The sequence below is a fragment of the Ischnura elegans genome, chromosome X, assembly GCF_921293095.1.
Source record: "Ischnura elegans chromosome X, ioIscEleg1.1, whole genome shotgun sequence".
Classification (NCBI taxonomy): domain Eukaryota; kingdom Metazoa; phylum Arthropoda; class Insecta; order Odonata; family Coenagrionidae; genus Ischnura; species Ischnura elegans.
In genome coordinates, this window is record NC_060259.1 from 100277345 (window position 1) to 100298921 (window position 21577).

Consider the following 21577-nt stretch of genomic DNA (forward strand, 5'->3'; position numbering starts at 1 on the left):
AATGTTTTAGCACAAGAGTGCTGGAATTTTCAGGATAGCTCAGAACCTGATTACAATGCAAGATGGCAGTCCAGTACTGAAGCAACAAAGGTCTCCTGATTTGAAGAAAATAAAGAGGAAAAATAACCAAACAAACTGAAAGATTCCTCTTCAAGGCGACATTTTATGTGAGAAGCAGAGATCTTCAAATATGTACTTAAAACTCAAACAATGTTTGAAAGGATATAGATTTATGATACCAACTGAAGAGAGAAGGCTAAACCTTGAAGAGGATATGTTAAAATCACCATCAAAGAGAGGATGAAGCATAAGTGAGGAAGAGCGGACATCATGGATCAAACAGGATGACTCAGTGAGGATAAATAGGAAAGAGATGTAGAAGAGCATGCATAGAAAATTAAAGGCAGCACTATGGTTTATTACAGGAATCTAAAAAAGGAAATAGTAGATGATGAATACCAGAGATTATCTCAGGGAGCAGTTGCCGCTAAAATACTGCATTTTGAATGACAGATTCAAAGCAAATATAATTCCACCCAAAATTATCATATAATGCCAATAGGAAACTATGGAAAAGAAATGGCAGCTAAGCAAACCAAGAAAACTAAGATAAAAGAAGAAATTATTTAAAAATCAAAACTATGTGAGGAGAAAATGGGAGTGGGAAAGTTTTGAAGCTGGTTGAAATAAGCCCAGAAAAGCCCAGATTCACTGACAGAAAGAGACAGGGGCAAAACAGAAATTCAACATGGCGGCATACTGTCTGTAAACTGAATGCAAGTACACATTGTAAAAATGCACAGGAAATGGCACTTTATAGATTATTTTAACTTTCCCTTATTTAAAAATATGCTTGCCCTTAATATTCATCCTTTCTATCAAGGTCACTTGTAGAAATTGAATACCATAGGATTGACCTCCTTAACACTAGAGAAAAGAACCTAACTGCCAAAACGAACTGTTCACTGAAATGAGCCTGTTCGAAAATGGACAGTTCTCTGTAAATCCCTGTTCACTGATCATGTCTGCACTGCACACATGCGGCATATTTGCTCCAAGAGGTATGCTCACCAAGAAGTATTCTGAACTGCAGATTACTCCAGCAAGTGTATTGTGGTCAAAACAGATGGAAGTTACAATGCAGACCATCCAAGGCCACCGAAGTGCGTCATAGACGACCGAGCCCCAACCCTTCTACCATTCCCCTCCGTCCACGAAAATGAAAAGTTTCACTGCTGAACGATTCAAATGCCCAGATATTTTGAATAGGTGTTCCTTTTTCTGTAGCTGTTTTGTTTCCCAAGTGTGTTCATTTCTCAGAGGGAATTCATTCCTCGGAGGCTGGGTTAACTGGGTTAATCTATATTTTATCCCTGCATCGCTTCTCAAGAGGTCTCAACTGATGATTATGGGAAACACAAATTTGGCTCCAAATTTCCTCAAATTACTTGTTTGTAGTGTAATTAGACATCAAAGGGGAAGGAATTCGTACTATTCCGGAGAAAGTACGAGGAGGCATTTACCTATCCATCATTTTCGAAGAAATGAAAAAATATCTTGTTTAATGAGTATACTGAGGAGATGGTGAGAGAAGCATGGGATGAGTTGGAAGCTGGAGTAAAAGTGGGAGGAATGATGTTAAAAATTAAAGAGGTTTGCAGATGAAGTGGTGTTGATTAGCCAGTCAGCGAGGGGATTGCAGGCTCTAGTGGATGCATTAAGAGGATCATTGTGAGGAGTATAGGATGAGGATTAATCACAAGAAGACCAAGGTCAAGGGGTTTTGTAAAGTATCGTGAGCGAGGGTGAGACTCAAGATAAAGGTAGGAGGGGAAAAACTTGAGCAGGTTTTGAGGAACTTTCCACTATTTCTTGGTGAGAATTTAATGTAAACCAACACTTAAATTTAAAAATTTATAGGTACAGTAACAAGAATTGTCTTCAAGAGTGATTTAAGACAAATTCAGGATATTGAAAGCAATAACAATGTGCTTTCAAAGAATGAATGCAAACAAGGGTGGCTAACTCATTGCATCCTGAAATGGATTAGGCTATAATTTGAACCCCATGGTTGACAGCCACTCAAGTGTATTTTAGGCCAAAACTATGCTTTAGTGCCGCAACTTCAATGAAAATGAGACCAGACAAAATGCTTTAAAAATGTTGCATAAAAAGGCATTAGTTCAAAATTTACAATTGTGGAATGAATGTTCATGTATAGGATTTTGAGCACTTGTTCATGAGAGATATCAACTCAAATAATTTTCTTGACAATGATGCTAAAATGATTGGTCAGAACTATCATTGATAGTGATGAGAAAACTTGGAAGAAGATACTTCTTAAAATGACAAAAAACCTATTTTTAAACGCTTTTGATCCTCCATAAATTCACTGACACTCATCCTCCACTCACATACTTAAAGAAAATCTGAAGCAGACAATGAGACAACTAATTAAAACCCCATTTGCATTAGTCAATGACTTCTACGAGCTCACTACCCATTATCTACAGTTTTGCATCTCATTCAAGGGTATATACATTCACTTGCATAAGATTAAGTGAATGAAGGTACAGCTGTAAGAAAATGCTGACGTACCATTTAATACTGGCATAAAAACACACCTGAAAGCACTTTTGGTGGTTGCTTGATAAGAATATGTGTTAAACGGACAAATGCAATCAATGCATACCTCATAATAATTCCATTTTCCTGGCCTACGATTGTGATTTACGGCTCCTCAGTTTCTCAGACATTTATTACCTTATGATAACAGGGCATTAAAACATAAGATTAACAAGGACAACAACAAATTTCAAGACTCCTAAACCACTACAACCTTACTTTAATTGCCTTACTTCTCCTTAATTTTCCTCAGCGTTACTCTTTCCCTAAGAACTTTGCAACACACTCTGGGCACATCAAGAAGTTTCCAGGAGTGTATTAATCAAACTAAACCAATGAATGACCAATTATTACACTAAATTATTGCTACACATCTAGCCAGACAGACAGCTTTTAACCTCACACTGACATGACAATCAAATGGTGCAGAGACAAAATCTTCTTGCTTTTCACATTGGTTCTCAAGCACCAAAGAATGAAAATAAGACACAAAAGAGCCAATCATGAAATGAGCTTCTAGACACCGAAGCAGCTTACTACTAGGCAAATTACTGTTACATTAAACAGCACGGTCTTGATTCAGGACATACAACACTTACACTAAAAAGAGAAATAGCAAATGCATAAATATAAAAAATGATTGTTTTTCGAGTAAAAAAAATATAAAAAATATTTTTTTAAATATATAAAAAAATAAATATTGTACAAAAAATATTACATATGTGTATGGAAAATTGATCAAAGTAATGTCACAGATTTTAATATGATGAAGTTTCAATTGGAGAAGAAACAAAACGAGTCATTAAATGCTATCATATTATTATGGCATTTTTCCCCAAGGCTTTCACCCTGTCATTGCTGAATCCTGGCAAAAACAGAACCACATCCACTATCAGAGGCATTCTGCTGCACAGCCCTCCAAAGACATCATCAAATAAAATCTTTGTAAAGAAACATCAACCATAAAAAGTAAAGGTTAGATAAAAATTAGAGATGGGTCGAATAGCAGATTTCTCGAACTCGAATATTGAATTCGAATATTAAATCATTGCTCAAATATTCGAATACCTCGAATACTAAACAATGAATGCTGGAATGTTTGACTCAGTTGCCTATGCAGCAGGCAACACAAGATTTTGGGGAGTAATTTTGATTTCCTTTAAAGGATTCGAACAGGAATTTAGCTGATTAATGGAATATTTTAATTTTATGGAAACAATTGGGCATATAATTAACTGAACTAACATCGCTTTACCCCCACTCCGGCTGCCAAGTGCTAGTGGTCAATCTGAGGCGTTTTGCAAAATACACACGCTTCTCCACCGGATTTTCTTCAATTATTTTCAGTCCATCTTTGGAAGTTTTCAGGAGATAAGAAGATGGATTCGAATTGCTATCAGGGAGAAACCAAATATCCTGAGAAAATATCCCTTCGTCTGGGACTGTAACAATAAAGATTTATAGCACCACTCATAAATTGTAACTTGATATGTTTTCGGAAAAAAATACTGCATCAACTTCCAAGAAGCTCTGCTGCTCATATCGAGTCTCGCCAGAATGCCAAGTCTCCATCCAACTTTGACATTTATTTCCTCGCGTAAAATGCTTAAATAAAGTCAGAAATTCGTCGCGTTTGGTCTTGTTCTTTTTTAAATTACGTGCAGATTACTAATATTTCAATCCAACAAAGGTGTAATATCAATTGCCAAAAGTCAGTGTTAGACACCTTTTGGGCTAATAGGTGATTCATGCAGCAGTTGACCTCCAGAAACTGGAAACTTAGAAGCAGGTAGGCTGAAAAAGGTCAGAGGATGAGAAAAGGGGGGGGGTGCGAAACACATTTCTTTTGTTCTCATGTAACTTGATGTTTTTTTCGAAGCTAAGGTCTTCGTAATATAATCCCTGCGCGAGCTGGGACCTTTTTTTTATTTCGGAGAAGAGGAAAGCCTCAGAGAGGGGGCTAGTGCTGAATGGAGGGGGATAGCAGGTCTTGGGAAATGCGCTAATGTAACTATCCCACGTTACTCATGCAGCAGTTGACCTCCAAAAATGGGGATCTTCGAAACAGGTAGGCAGAAAAAGGTCAGTGGGTTAGAAAAGAGGGGCGTGAGACACGTCTTTATTGTTCTCGTGTAACTTGATATTTTTTTTGAAGCTAAGGTCTTCGTAATACGATCCCTGCGTGAGCGAGGAACTTTTGTTTGATTTCGGAGAAGAGGAAAGCGTCAGTGGGTGAGGCGAGTGCTGAATGGAGGGGGATAGCAGATCGTGGGAAACGCGCCAATGCTACTATCCCATGGCACTGAGTTTCTCCCTATGGTAGTTTATCTCCTGGAAAAGATTCCAACTAAGTGCCTGTTCATATTATTATAAATGACACACGGTAAACACTTCGTCTCATTTATACGAAACCTGCGCGAGCTGTGGCCTTTTGTTTGATTTCGAAGGGGAGGAAAGGGTCGGAGGTGGGGCCGAGGGCTGATGGATGGAGGGGGAAGCGGATTTTGGGAATTGTGCTACGTAGTTACTATCCCACGGCACTGAGGTTTTCCTGGTGGGGGAAACCAGGGATTTTCGGATTTATTCACCCGGATCAATTTAGGTTCCCCACGTCGAACTCTTTTCACCACTCTAACCCGCGAATTTGATCTAGTTCGTCAACTTGCCTAAAATGGTGCTGCATGCACTAAAAGACTAGAGTTCTCAACATTTTTCCGAGTCAACTACCAAAGACATGCATGCGACAGTGTACGACGCGAAATTCTAAGTATTCGATGTATTCGAGGCGGTACTTTTCGCATAACTATTCGAGACCTTGAATATCGAATACTTTCTAGTATTCGAGGTATTCGAGTATTTGCGGATACTATTCGCACATCTCTAATAAAAATCGAGAAAATAGTAAGTATTGAAGCAACATACATATGAACACAGGAGATAACAAAGGAGATGATGGTGGGAAAGTGATAAATATTATTACCAATAAGAAATTAGGGAGAAGAGAAAGGTCAAGTGCATGAACAGCTAGAAAGAATAATTATGGGATCCTGTGATAGAAAAATCTCAGGTTATCATTTGAATAGTAGCAATCATCAGCTGCAGCATTAATACTTCTGTGGCATTTCCCTCACTCTTGTGCAATACTTGAACCCTTGGGTCCCCAGAATCAGCAGGTTACCTCTACCAGTAGAATCAAATTTGTGGAGTGGGGAATGCATCTTGTGCTCCAAAATGTATTATCCTTACCCTTAAGGCACATTATATGATACTGTTCCTTGTAACGTCTGACTACAAACTCTTTTTGTTAATGTGTTTGATGCATAGGTGGGGTTACATTTTAAGACATGCAACTTGTGTATGCTGTGTTGCCAAGGTATTGTTTGGATTCGAAAAGGGGAAAAAGTTGAAAAGAGGTGGACGGCATGATCCTTTTCGAAAATAATTCCATTGTGCAAACTGAAAGAAATTTCATTGTAAGATGGTTACCTGTGTGTAATGTGGGTAATCTGTGTGTTCCGATTATTCGTGCCGTCTCTCCCTATCACTAGCCCGGATAATCAGGAGTGTAATGTATATTATTGAATCAGATGGTTCCTGTGCATGATATGGGAGGAAAGCTATACGATTTCTGGAAAATACAAGTTACTATGGTTACACTAAAGAAGAGGACTAGGGACAAAGTGCCTAAAGTTCTATCAATTTGATCAAGCACACAGCAGAGACTGCTCGCATTATTAATCAGTAACTTAAATTGAGAGCAATTTCATTTTACAAAGAGACCATTCAACCAGGATGTTACAATGTAGATACAAAACATGGAAGAAATGAAAATGGAAAACAGCTCAAAGATTTTAGCTTTTTCATGTGAGATAAGTGTCTGATGGAATGAAGAAGTCGGAAAAGATGGCAAATGTGCTCAGGAAAATAGTTGTACATTGGAGAAATGAACAACTTATTTATTTGTATACAGCTCGCTCACAATTGTACACGCAAGGCGGTGAACAGTAAATTACAGTAGACAATAATGGCCAGGAGAATAAAATAAGGGTGTCCATTGTCTCCACGTTGATGCATAAAGGTCATTCTATACAGATAAATTTAAATAATATCCTAAAAACTGCTACGTAACATAATACAGTGCAACCTCAATAAATGGAGAACCTAGGGAGCTCAAATAAACTCTAGCTATAGCAAATTGTCACTTCACTGGAGGTAGAGTAAATAATAGCCAATAATCCCATTGTCAACACTTAGAACAGGATTGATGCGGCGACGGAGACATTCTATCCAATAAACTTATGCATAAATCCAGACAAAAGGCGATACTTTTTTGCATCACTAAATTTCCTTACCTTTATAACAAACTATCCATTCAATTTATAAGTGCCGTACTGAATAAACATCACGCAAAGCATTGCTTTGTCAATCATTATCCCAATGCACAACTGACGAAGCCACTTTTTAATTACTTCGTGCATTTATGTGATCATTTTATTATTTTGGTATTTTCGGCCAGAAATTCTTACACTAAGGTGGTTTCCTATTATTTTTTTACTGCCTAAATTGAAAGATTATTACTCCTGGAGTACGTATTTCACGCTTTTAGATTTTTAAATGAGGGTATCTATTTTGTGCGATTAAATGAGAAAGGAAAATTTTCAAGCGTGCGAAAACGCGACGGCTAAGTATGAATGCTGGGTAAACCCCGTGTGACATCGTTCTGGTTCCCCCCGCCGCAAGTGAGGTGACCTTGGGGCGAGGCTCTGAGCGCTGATACGACGCAGGATGCTAGCAGGTAGCACAGTACCCTGCTAGCTGGTAGCGCTTGGCTTAAATATGGATTATTAATACCTTTTCAAACGAAGGAAACTTTCCGACCTTAGGCAGTTTTAATAGGTGATTATTAAGACATGTTTCCCTGAGCTCTGTGCCTCATGCATGCATTGGTAATCACAGACGATTTAAAAACTCCTATCTACTCATATAGAAACTATGTCCCTGTGACGTCACCTGGAGTGGCATCGCATGGGCGCCAATCTGGCCTTTTTCAAATGAGATTAAAATTGACCATTCCCATTCGTCTAAACTGGTATTTCTAAAACCAAATAATTTGTATATCTATTATGAATACACTAATGGTGGATAACAAATCGCAATCAATGCCTTTCTTTTTCTTTGATGAAGGAAACTACCCTATTACTGAGAAAACTGTATCGTGGTTATTTAATGCTTCAAATGCTTCCATTGGTGTATGCTTATTGTTCCTGTACCTTTCACAGAAGTTATGCTAAATATATAGCATTTGTTTTTGCAGACAAATACAAAGGTGGTAGAACAAAGCTGCCTCGGAAGACTTTTTCAATCATCCAATGTAATAGCTGCATTATACATGCTGTAACTGGTATACAGCATGGCATGCTGTTTTTCTTAAGTTACCAGGGTAGATATCAGAAGGTGAGGCCAATAGATTACCAAATAGATATATTTCAGTATGATACCTTTATAGTCTTATAAAAAATGAAAAACATATGATTACTATGGATTTGATCCCTCCCAGGTCTACACAGCAATTACCGTGCACAGTGCAGACTTACTCGGATACGGTGTCACATACAGTAGAAGCCCGGTTTTACGAGTGCTCATAATCCCTTGGAAATTACTTGCAAAACCGAGCTCTCGTCATATCCAAAGGAGTAGAATAAACCCACCCAAGTCTCATAATCATTTGTATTTACAGGTTTTCTTTTGTTTCCGTGGTATTTAACGAAGTTAAACTGGTAGAGAGTCATTATTAGGCACAATATATTTGAGTATCAACTTATTTAAAGAAGGAAACAGGGGATTTTCAATTTTATAAAATAATTCCTCCAGTTTCGGTGATTTTATTCCCATTCTTGTATTTTTTGACCGCCGAAGAAAGCTGTAAAAACAGCATAATTAGTTGGAATCAATATGTTTGGTATGCAGTGGAAGATTTTGGATAATTTTGCGAATACATCATGGCGACAATATCACTTTTGTCGAGTTTTCCAATGTTTAACCAGTACATCAGTCAGCTGAGAAAATTGGCCAAAAGACTCACTGAAATACGGCATGATTCGGTGGTTGAAGATATTTCTCACCATGGCATTTCTCCCCATTGGAAATGTAGTCAGCTTTCTTCTTTGACATCACACCATTTATGGCCAGTCCTGCAGACCTTTGTTGACAAACCCACTTGAATAGTGCAGATTCCATTTGAGGAAGTTCCCCTTGCCACAAATATTTTTGGCTGCTCGGTGTTCCTAGTTCGTTCACTACTGCATGAATTGTATCTTTCTTCAATATTATGAACTAAATAAATGACGAGATACCAAACTGCCTCCGGATATCAGTCTTTAAAGTCCAGCTACTTTCGGACTCGTCTATAATTTTAATGTCCAAATATTTACGTTTCCCGGATATGATGCACTCGCACAAACCACCTAACACTACGACGCTCCTGAGACTGAGTACACTCCACCCCTCCATGCGAGTAAACTCCACCCCTTACGCATATCCCAACTCTCCATCGCCATGTGATTGGGCGCATCCAGTTGACGGGATGGTAGACGTTTTTCAATCGCTCTCTTCTGCCAATGCTGAGGCTCTGCCTTGGATTGTGCTCAAAGGATCGGGTGCATTGAGTTCACCCCTCTATACAGTCTGGCTGCAGAGAGTAGTTCGGGGTAGGGTGTAAGGTAGCCAGGTAAGAAAGGGGAACACCCACGTTACACATAAACAAAATGCTTCTGAGAAGAAATGAGCCGGAGGGGACGACGACCTAGAGGGACCCAAAGAAAAAACCCCTTGTTTGGGGGATTCGAAAAAAGGGCTTGTTTTGATGTTACAGGTTTGTTTCTTAGCTCCACATGTATGCACAACGTTGAATGACTAGGCGGGGGTGTGAGATGCATTTTGGGGGCAGTGGTTGGCTGCAAACCGTGCTGGCGCAGGGTTCTCCGCCCCTCCTTTTGGCTATCATCGCACCACTATCTGTGGCTCGGACAACTCTCACCGGCCAGACTGTAGTCTAAGGGTTTTGTAGATAGTAATTGCGATCAAATAAATATTTTACTTACTGTACAAAATCTTCAGTTCCTCCAAAAAAAATAACCCTGGGCTGTTTACATACCTACGATAAAAGCACCGAAAGGGAACGGATTAGCGAAGAAGCATATGCTGCGTCTTAAAATTAGGAGCGGAATATTTTTTTGACATAGCAATCTATATATAGGAGCCTGTGATCTTTGCCAAGAGATTCAAAGGATCTGGTGTTGGAAATAGCATATTTTAATTGTGCTCGCATAGTACATAACCCTTGAGGGTAACCTGCATCTAAGTTAAGCCATTCATTCAAACAAATTTAAGGCATTGCACAGAAGTGCATCACAGTTCTACTGATATGATGAGAAACGTTGAATTGTACTGAATTTTGGAGATTATGAAGAAGAGATAATGAAGATTCACTATGATTGGTCGCTAAGAAGAGGATTTCTGCTATCAGCAGAGTAATTCTGCTTTTACAAATTTTTTACAATTGATTACTTGACGGTGCTGAGTCCTCGCTCGCTAACCTACGGTTGATTGTTACTTTACTATCTTGGTAATAATTGTGGTTTTCCTACATGGCAATAGCTGACGATGTCTTGATCAAACTACATTCCTATGCATGAATGAAACATTGAAATATACATGACCGCATAGCAACAGCTACAGGTAACTTTGCTCTAGCATTCCAGAAGTCGAAAGTCAATGTAAGGGCTCCGATCTAACTATGGCAATGCGCTCACAACTTCCTTACCAGACACGGCAAAAGATAGAGGGGGTTCCACTACAAAGTAAGTTTCCACGCTAAAGATGAAGCCTATTGTAATATTATAGAGACAAAGCCAGCCAAATAAGATGGGGCGAACTAACTCCCTCTCCCACTGTCATCTTTCTCCCATTCCCCTCCCATTGATAGCTGCCCATAACAAATGAAGAACATAAAATGGGAGTGCGCGGAGCATACTCAAGGCCGTAAATCACAAAAATGCTTGGACATAACTGGCTTTAGGTGTAGTAGATCTGACACACACATTGTACTTTTTAGTTTAATAAATCGCCCTCGAGAAATATCTGTTGTAAAACCAAGCGTACACAGTGGAAGGAACTTTTTGACCTTGCTAAATCCCATTTATTTTACATGTAAAACATAGGCCATTTGGCAGTACAGTATCACTCGCAAAAATGTGATTCTCGTAAAATGCCATACTTGCAAAACTGGGCTTTCACTGTATTAGCAAGAGGTCAGCAACGAGTCCAAATATGAATCTAAAGAGGGGAAAATCCTAACTATGGAGCCCAAACGAAAACACTCCGACGGCCCAACGTCTGCAGGGGCGTGAATCACCTTGGTTAATTTCATCCGTTAATCTTAATTTCCATGGGACATTTACTCCTGGAATTTGACTCCAGGTTCGAACCACTGAATTCGTAATGCTACCGTGGAAAACACCCAGCTTTAACAGTACATTTCCCTTTAATGATGTTGTAATAAAAATATTGTGGGAGGTGAGAATTTTGCTCAAATTTCCCTTCTACCGCACCATAGAAAATACCGAAACTCCATTTCCAAACTTCAGCGAAAGTGACGCCGCTTTATTCGTAACAATACTTCTGAATCCGACTGAACATGGCCTCTATGTAAGTCAAAAAGTGTTTATGGGAATTTTACTCCCTTATTTCATATACTGAAGGGATAATGCTAGTTAGCAGAAAGTCTTTATGTGCAATTCAATTATCTTTCCTTCATTTACAGCGTGGTTTGAAGGTAAGTGGCAGGGTAGTGCTCCTAGGTTGATGACTGTCCCCCATTGCTTACAACCAGATACAAGTGAGAGAGAATAAAAACGTAAGCATTGCTGGTGCTGCTGCTGACTTGGGCACCACCAGTGATTATTTTCACACACACATCCGCATTGCTGGTAGAGGTAGCCAGGTTGACTTGGGTCTTCATATAAGAAAGGTTGTATCCCAAAATAAGAAATCTTCTTCAGCACTGGCAAAGCCATTATGCCTGTAAAAGTGTGCTTTTGTAACTGATTGCCAGTACCAGCACCCAACTTGCCGAATTACTTGCCAGCTGCACTTTTTCGTGGCAGTCATCATGTCAAACCTTCCATTTGATTTCATTGCATTCAGCACATGCCCTTCTGAATATATTTTCCAAAGCTAGCCATTAGCTCAGAATGTATAATTCCAACAAGTTATCAAGCAAGCTAAATTGCACGACCTTTCCACCAAATACCAACCTTTTATTTTATGAGGGGTTTAACCTCTACACCTCAGTACCAACCAACCCATTGGCTCCAGACATCTTCTGCGATGAAAGAGTAGATGACTTCATCAGGCCTTTGTACGTCTCATTATTATTACCTACTTTCATTGAATAATTGCTGCATTAATTTCATTTGGTAAAGTGCACTTCGCACACAAAATCATAGCCAACCTATAACTCCCTCAGTCTCTTTTCTTGGCACCTTCAAAGAATCCATACAACAACCTTACTTTTACAAATACCAGCATGATTTGATGATTCTGATTTGAACTTCATTTGTGTTGAACACATATTTAGAACATTAAGTATTTCCTACTAGGCTGGTAGTAAAAGGCAACTGTGCTTGCAATTATACTAGCCCAAATCCTTCAACCTCTAAATTAATGAAAAGTAAGAGCTAAGAGATGGAACAATCAACTTCCAGGACTTGCATCCATGTGTGGTCCATGCATCTGATGTGTGAGTGAACAGAAAAGCTTAGATTAGAGCTCTACTGGACGGTAGAATTTTACAACATGTATATGCTCATCTAGATGGCTGAGGATGGAAATAGACAATTGTATTTTACGGTATGGATGTGCAGAAAGATAGGAGAAGGCAATACGATGGAAGGGGAAAGAAATAAGGAAGTGGTCAACATTTTTGTTGAGGAGAGAAAGTTGCTGGATGAGGTAAGTCAATGGACTGAAAACATAAACTAAATATTTTTTATGCTGAAAAAGTGACTGGGCCAAGATACTTTTCCAGTCCCAGACTGAAGTAATCACTCAGTAGAATCACTCCACCAAAAATGATGTCCAATATAAACTCAGCACAAAGCAATAGTCAATGCAACCACCTGACGTAATTAAGCACATTAAATAAGAAATTATGAAAATTAATGGCCATTTGCTGTTTCTAAGATTTGGAAACAATGCATCTGGTGACTCATAGAGAATATCATTGGAAATGATTCTCTATAAGAGCCCATACTGTCAGCTACATGTGGGATGCTCTATACACTAATAACACACCTTCAATCTACATGACCTCCATGCACATCCTGTGATATAGCAACCCCCGATGCATGTCTGCATACATACTGAACTCCCTGACAACAAACTTGCCATTTTCCCGGTCCTATACAATTCGTTACATTAAGGTTTGACTGTGTCAGCCTGTGTTATATTTTAGGAAAATCAGTAATCATCAGCCTATGAAAAATCACACATTAACAAATAAAAGCTTCGATCAGATAAATTACTATAGATATCAATTCAAAGAATTACAGGAGTAGCATAAAATATACCACTGTATTGAAAAAATAAAAAATAATTGGACATGGTTGCGTTTCTCACTAGGAATTCCTTAGAAGGATTTGAATCTTCAGCAAGTCAGATGATTGCAGGGCCGGCCTTAGGGCGGGGCAACCGCCCCGGGCAAAAAAAAATTAAAATATACGATAGTTTTGAAAATGCAATTTCAACTATTACTGTATTGTTAAGTCCATGCTAGACAAAAAATAATATTATGAAAAAGGAATAATAATGCAGTAATTTTTATTGTGCAATGTTTTTATGTGAACGACGGCGTAATTACGAAGTCTGAATTTGGGAGGGGAACACATACTTAGCCAGAGAGTGGTAGGGATTCAAAATGCTCGAGTTTGTAGATGGGGTATAGAGTTTAATATTTTGAGTGAAGGGCCCCGCACTGAAGGTTCGCCCCTAGCCCCGCACCTGCTAGGGCTGGCCCTGGATGATTGTGTTTATATCACTGAACCTGTCACTTGTTAAACAGTGCTTTTCTTAAAACATATTCTTAGGATTTTCCAAATGAGTTTATTATTACCAAAAAAATTTACCCGGTTACTAGCTAGGTACATCATTAAAAATGAGAATGAAGATGGCCAAAGTGATAAAGCCAGGAAATAAAACCATGAGTTCAGCAACAGAGTGGCAAATACCCAAAAGGAAATACTATATGGTAGGTTGAAACATGACGACGACTAAAAATACTGCATGGAGAAATAAAGAAATATTATGGAATTTCAATGGCAGAAAGTTCATTGAGGAGTATGGTGAAGACTCTCTCAGGGATATGGAGGCAATAAGAGAGTAGTAATGAGAGGAGACTGTAAATAACTGAAGCTAGACAAACATCGATTCATGCTGGCATATAATGCTGGCGGAGTTCCAGAAACAGAGCACAAACTCTTGGAATTCTTTGGACACTTCAGAAACATTATTCTTCATGGAAGGATGAAAACAAAGAAAATTGCCCATGGTGCAGAACAATTTAGCCACAAAAATATACCCAATACAATAGAGGTCTACTCTAAAGGCCAGGTTACACGTTACATTAATGCATACGAGCTAATGTCTCAATAATTGTATGTGAGAATGAATGCCATAATGCACCATGTAACCACCCTACTTGTAAAAATGCATATACAGAAAATAGAACCTATTCCAATTTGGTTTACACATTTGCACATGTTCCGTTACATTCCACCTTAATCATTCATGAAATCAGACTTTAACTCATACGCATTGATGTTTTGTGTAATCAGGCCTTAAGGCATACATAATTATATCTCTGACTGAAGTTCACCCCGACACACCATCCATAAGATGCAAAAATCAATACTTATCAAAGACCAATGCCATTTGAGGAGAATGTCAACTTGCAACCACTTTGAAAATAAAAATTGTACAAAAAACCATCACTAATAGGAAATTAATAATGAAAAATTGTCAGTCATAGAGGTTGACTGAGAAGGAGACTTCAAAATTTCCAAATTATACTTCTGTATAGCACATGAAAATGGTTTCTGCAGACATGCTTTAAAATAGTAAAATAAATCACAAAATCAAGGAAGGAAAGAAGTCAAATCCATGAATTCATGATGAAGTTCACCCTGCAGGATGCTCAACTCTATTCTTACCAACAATATCAATCTTTAGTTGTAACCGTCACATGTTCTAAAAGCTACATAAACTCAAATAAAAAATGATCACAAGAAAAAATTATACTAAATACTAAACATGGTCTGAAACGTTAGTAGAAAACAGCAAAACTCACCAAGAGGTCCTCGGCAGGTTGGGCAACAAGAGAGCATAGGCCGGCAACTCTGACATACCAGATGCCCACTGTGACACTGTAGTATTGGAGGCAAGACATATTCAAAGCACACAGGACACTCAAACAGACTGGCAAGATCCGCAGACGAAGTGGAAGCTGATGCGGGATTAGAGTTTGAGGACGCCACAGACCCACCATGGTTTCCTCGCCTTTTACATGACACATGGGGCAGCTGCATCTGCGCGTTCATCGCTGTAATTCGAGAAAATTAACAGATCAAAACACAGCTACCGTTTTCCAACAACCCTAATTCTCCTATAGCTGATATACAATGATGAAACCATATCAGACAGCAGGGCTATTTTTAAACATGCAATTAATCCTAAATCCCCCTAACGTCGTAAGTAATCTTTAAGATTTTACGAATTCATAGCCAGCCAACTACAAGCAAAACCTAATAATACAGTGAAATACGCTTAATTCAGCAGGAAATTCTAAAATACAGCAGTAAAAAAATATAACACTTAACATTGATTCATAAAATAGCACTAAACTATAAAGTACAGAAAATTCGGGGGGAAATTGATTTAACGTTAACTACATGGTGTACTGGCTGGGTCTAACAGTTTCTGTAAAAACTAATTCTTTTCTTGAAGAGATGACGATTAAATTTCTAGCCTATGGATTGAGGATTAAATATACGTAACCTTCAGCAGGAAAGAGTAAATGCAATCTAAATAAGGGAAGCAAACAAAATATTGTTCTAGACATCTGCACTGAGGTGAAAGTTTCTGTCAACTGAATGACTAACGCGATGTAACAATGAAAAATTGTTCTTATCATTACTCAACTGATCGAGGTGTTTCATCAACAATGCAACTAAGCAAATTTAAATCATCAGCGTGAGGAGAGCCATGTCAAGTTTTAGTGAAAAATCGTACCATTGCCAAACATTTATCGCTACACCGTAAAATGAGCTGAAATCCTACCGGAAAATTGTGACGCCAATGTTTCAAACTGTCGCCATTAAATGCAGAATTTATATCCATCATGATATTTCACGCTCAAGGAGGTAGTCGATGATAAATAGGCTTCATTATTCAACTTCCCTGGAAACAACACAACAAATGAATGTAGGCCCCTTAATTGGTAAATCACACATTGATGCTGTTGACAGAAGGTATTATCTCTTGGCAATTGAAATAAATATATTCCATGAATCGACAACAAAGGCCTCATTACAAATAATGAAATTTAATTACATGAAAAATCCATCCACACGTCTTATGCAAAGCAGGAGTCTGCTCATAGTTAGAAATCACTTACAACGGGAATTGTCAATCACGACTGAGCTCTAACGACTAAGACACTAACTCTTTATTCATCTAGAATTTATAAGATGTATCAACAACTTCGCAGCAATATGAGAGACATGCATTCATTAAATTCACTGTCTCAAGCCAATTCGTGTAAGGTTTCAAGATAATTTTCCGCAATGTTTTGAGGACGAGAAAATTTATATAAAAACCAACTCATTAAATTTCACGCGTAGTATATACATCGTAAGAATCGGATTATTCCGAACTCATGACTTCCGTAGAGTTCACCGTAACATGTAAACAACGAGATAATATCGGGTGAGGCAGGTGTACACCGATTGTATGGCCGACAAGTAAACACAACCAATTACACACTAATGTGGAAATTTTCGAATTATTATGGCATCATTTATAGTGACTGGTGGTGAATGATTCTGATACTAAACATAAATACACAGCACGTGAATCATTTTGCGATTTCAATACCCAATTTGAATAATTCAATTATTCCGCTCTTTCTCCCAACAATTAATCATTGATATACCATGTAAACCATTTGTGATAACATCGAACAATATAGACATTCGTGCAATTGACTACTACTAGCAATTAATAAACACACAAGAAATGTTTTCAAAGCCCTTCCAAAATAAGCATTGACCTACGTTTCATCCTAAGTCTCAGCGATGCACGTGTAGCTGGTCTATTTGTATACGGTGACCACCTAGCTGGTCTATTCGTATATCGTGACCACTTACGATCCATATGCTATTGACCCCAATCTTTGGTCAAAGTCTTTAAGTAAAAGTATCTCTGTACTTGTGGTCAACCAATCAACTATCAGTAATATAGCTGGTTTAATGCCTAATATCGACACTTAAGCAGAAACTACACCAAGTCCTATATAACTGTAGGTTTTATTGTTTAAGATGAATTTATGAACTTGTAACACAGTTTCTGATAAGCAAAGAACGGGTTGTCACTACCACAAAAAAACAACACATGTAACTTAAGCACTTTTACATTCCAAATCAGGTAAAATAAATGCGTAGTCTTCAAAATACTCAGCAATAGTAGATCACGAAGGCATTATAGTAGTGTCGAAGCTACTCTAAGATCACTATTTTATAAAACACACAGTGACATGGTCAATTTTGTATATTATTATTCGTCCCTACCCTTCAAAGCTTTAGTGACTTGGTCCGCTCTGAGCTTAGTGCCAGACGCTCATTTAGGTGGCGCCAGCGGCGCCAGCTTCCACCGAACAATCATATGCTGACTAAGCGGTAATCGCTTTTGCTTACTAGCGTGGCAGCGGTACATTTAAAAAGAGGATAAATAAATGCATTCCCTAGAGGAGTTTCGTAAGTGAAACATGAGTTTTTACTCTAATTTTTCAGTTTAGATACAGAATTCGTACTAATTCATTTCATATTAATGTCTAATATTATCAAAATGATGATGGAAGAAATCAGATTTCTTTACAACATTAAGTGTGTTATATCTCTAATGTTTTTTATTTTCATTATCAGCAATGTACAATGAGCAAAAAAAGTATCCCGAAAAATTTGTGCTGCCAATATCACTCTCCTTTCACTTGGGCTACAACCTTGTCGCGGTGGAAAGGCTTGTGTACTTTTATGACCAGTGGCGGCTTGCCCATAAGGACTCTCGGACGCCGCCCCTCCCAAATATTTGAAAAAGTAAAAAAAAAAAAATATCCATTAATTTATAATTATACATCTAATTAATCAGAGTGTTTTTTCAGTCGCATACATCGAAAGTGTAGGTAAAACACGAAAAGAAATAGCGCGAGAAGTTCGTATCTGTAGCCATGGGGCGCTGGCCAGAACGTCCCAATCCATCCCCATGCAGTTATATGGAGAGTGGTAGTTGTGGGGGCCGCTGGTGCTATGACGCGTCTAATGTTGTGCCTTATGGAAGTCTTGGGACGTCATCCGAGAATGCACAGAGCGACGTGTGAGTTGACATCGCTGCGCAGGCCGACGGGCGTATAATCTGGCGTCTACTTGGTGCTGCCACAGAAAAGGGACGTACGGAATCAATATGGTCACTGTACTGGGTGTAGTTATACGATTTTAATTTTTAATTACTGGTAGGTATTGCTACAGAAAATAAATTATCCCATTATGCTTGCGTTTTTTGGTGTTTGAATTCCGGAACACATAAAATCCAACCAGTTATTGGCCATATTGACGTAGGAAAACTATTCTCGAGTGTTTGCCACAGTTCTGTTATGATTACGAATTTCAAGAACATTGGGGAAACTAATATTATAATATTTAGGCCTTAACAATGTATTCATATCTTCCCGATGATTAGAAATGCAGTACCTATTTTTCAGATAAATTTATCAAAAGACCTGCAGTATTGGGAAAAATCATTTAACATTCCCCACTGATTTATAATTTAAGAAATAGGTGCGTGCGTTGTAGGGTGAGGGATTAAACATGATTTAACCCGTAAAACGTGACTTTAAATAGAGTCATTCAATGAATGTCAAGAAATTCCGCGTACAATGCACCTTTTGTGTGTAGGTTCATCAATTTTCTAGCCGTCCTTGTTCTATTAGTTCATGTTCACCTAATTCCTCAGCGGCAGAGCTGTAGCTTTCTGACGGAAAATGTCCACTTGGGTCTGATTTAAGTGGCTTCTAAGAGTTCATATCAGTGCGGAGATCCTTACAGCTCCTATCTGTGGTTCAGAGTCGTCTTCTTTTTCGATCTAGAATTTATATTCTTATATATTATGGCAATGATTTCGAAGACATGGTTATTCCAAGTGCGACCCGTTGGCGTTTCGTGTGTTTACCACATATGAATCTTAGACTCAAGGAGATGGTCCGTGACGTCTTCTGTTTGCTTGAATGCCTTTGCTGACCTTAAATTCGTCCCTCAGCTGAATCAGCATTAGTGAACCACGACTTCTATCTCCCTTGAGTCTCCCTTATAGTAACAGCAAGACTCTCGGAAAGAACAGAGTGAAATGAGTTCAGACATCATTTAAGAGGAGTTAACTGTGCGTAATTGCCAATTAAGAAGTTTCTTAGTGCTGTGTGTACATTCAAGAAGACTATTTTGAATTAATCAACAGTGCTCGTTTTTGTTTTAGGGAAATATAGGGAAAAATTGTCCCCAATTCTGTGTCCAGGTACCTTGTTCTTTTTGGTCGTATTTTTCTTCGGCCCATTTTGTGTCGTCCCTTGTTTATTAAGTCCCTTGTTCATTTATAGACTAGTGCCCTTGCCATGTGTTCAATCGGAAAGAAGTTGTTGTCCGGCACTGATTTCAACGAACGTGTAATTGATCACTTTGCTGGACAAAAGGAAAGAAGGATGGACTTCCGCAATATAACTTAAGGCATGTGAGTATTTCAGATTTTGTTAAAAATGTGTGAGAAATGTTTAATTATTGATTTTAAATCATACTGTATTCAAGAAGCAACGCGAACACCACAATCAAAGTTTACATCTGCAATAGCAAAGTGCGCGCATTCTAGTAGTGTTTGTTGCCTAGTGGAAGTCAGTGACACTCCCCTCCCTCCTCAGGTGTTACAAGTGTCATTGCCACCTAAATCATTGCAAATGTTGTATAGATTTGACAAATAACGCATTATGATTGCAAAACGAATAACATAAGTGTATTGCTGGCATATCCGCACGAAGAATGTAGGCGCTAAAACCTAAAGTTACATATTTTCATTTGTATTTGCAAAATATCGCAGCAAATATATTTTTATTCTTCAAGATCATTGATCAGTGTAATCGAGAGTCCGGACTAATCTGATCCGTATGACCGAGTCTACTGCATTTAGTATTTATTAATCAAGCTTTATTAGGAAAACTAGGTATTTTTGTCGAAAAAACGGAACATACGGCATCACAAAATTATATTCCTAGATTGACGTAAAAACTTAATAAAATACACGAAATATTAAAAAATTATGACCCCCCCGGTGGAGTGCACCCCCCCCCAGCATTTGACTCACGAGCCGCCACTGCTTATGACCCCTAGAGCTGTGCTGGCCAGATTAATTCTAAATTACTGTATGGAGAAATAGGGCCACCCATGCCAGATAGGTTGAAGGGTAGGAGCCAGACGAAAGGTAGTCGCCGCGATGGTGTCACATAAAAACACTGTGGGAATGGAAGTGGGAAACCCTATCAACTATCTTTTCCCTGAAAATGTGGATTACAACCAAATGAGCCTCAGAAACTCATTGAATGGTACCCATCCGCAAAGGGCAGGTGTGTAATGGCAGCCAGGTCGTCAAAGTCCTCCAGGTTGTCAACATGCGAAATCCTTGCAAAGGCTTATCATCATCATCTCTCAAGTAAAAATGTTTCCCTTGAAACAGAACTGATTCTGGGCTGAAACTCCACTGAATGGGGGGAAACTGCCTTGAAACAACCTTGTTACTGCACTTCACTGCCTTGGCCTCAACAAGAAAAAGGTCACTCAACTGAAACTCTGATGCTATTCTCCCTTGCGAGTCCATTGCTTTTGAACTGATTCTCCCTTGCTGCATGAGTGCTCCACTGACACCCCACACAGCACACGGACACCTTTCGGACATCCGGTGATTGTCCGCCAAGTGGCCTATGGACATCCTACGGACAGCCGAATTCATACAAAATGATGTCCGCTGCAAGTCCGCATGTCAGTAAAAAAGGTGGCCTATGGACGACCTGAAATTGTCCGCTCTGGACACCTTCAGGACACGTTTAGGTTAGGATTGCATTTTGTTCGATACTAATAAATAATAGGTCCAGACAAGAATTTAAATAAATAAGGCATCAATTTCATGCACAATATTTATTTGGCTTCTTAAAACAGTACAATGCCAGAAACTACATACGATTTATTTAACTTTCTTCTTCCCCTGTAACCTCTCCTTGGCGTGCCTTAGCCAGCTTTGGATGGCAACCTCCACATCCTTTTCAGGGGCTGTCTTGCTCTCCTGCACTGCTCCTGTAATAATGAAGTATATAAACATTTCATTGTAGCAAGAAATTGTATCTTGTACGTAACAAGCAGATTACATAAGACAGGACGCTACAGTCTTATTAGTCACATGTTTAACATTCTTAAGGTTTCAAAATTAGGAAACCTGTCCATTACAGGCTGAATACATTTTACAAACTTTTCTTTGACTTTTTCTTGTTCTTAAATAAGAAAAGAATTTGAGTAAAATTATTAATGTGTTAGTA

At 38.6% G+C, this 21577-nt stretch overlaps 1 protein-coding gene across 4 annotated transcripts in view; it reads right to left on the bottom strand.

The window, feature by feature from the left end:
• LOC124170825 (E3 ubiquitin-protein ligase Siah1-like) overlaps positions 1–17613 on the bottom strand; it is a 47803-nt gene extending 30190 nt beyond the window's left edge. The window contains exons 1-2 of one of the 4 annotated variants that reach the window (XM_046549804.1): positions 17526–17613; positions 15029–15280 (exon numbers count right to left, since the gene is read on the bottom strand). In XM_046549804.1, coding sequence (XP_046405760.1) covers positions 15029–15278 — 250 coding nt within the window. In that variant the 5' untranslated portion in view covers positions 15279–15280; positions 17526–17613. Of the gene's footprint in view, positions 1–15028; positions 15281–15735; positions 15828–16017; positions 16116–17012 lie in introns of those variants that run through there. The other 3 variants (XM_046549803.1, XM_046549805.1, XM_046549802.1) reach the window with 3 other exon arrangements.
• Positions 17614–21577: the final 3964 nt, after the last annotated feature.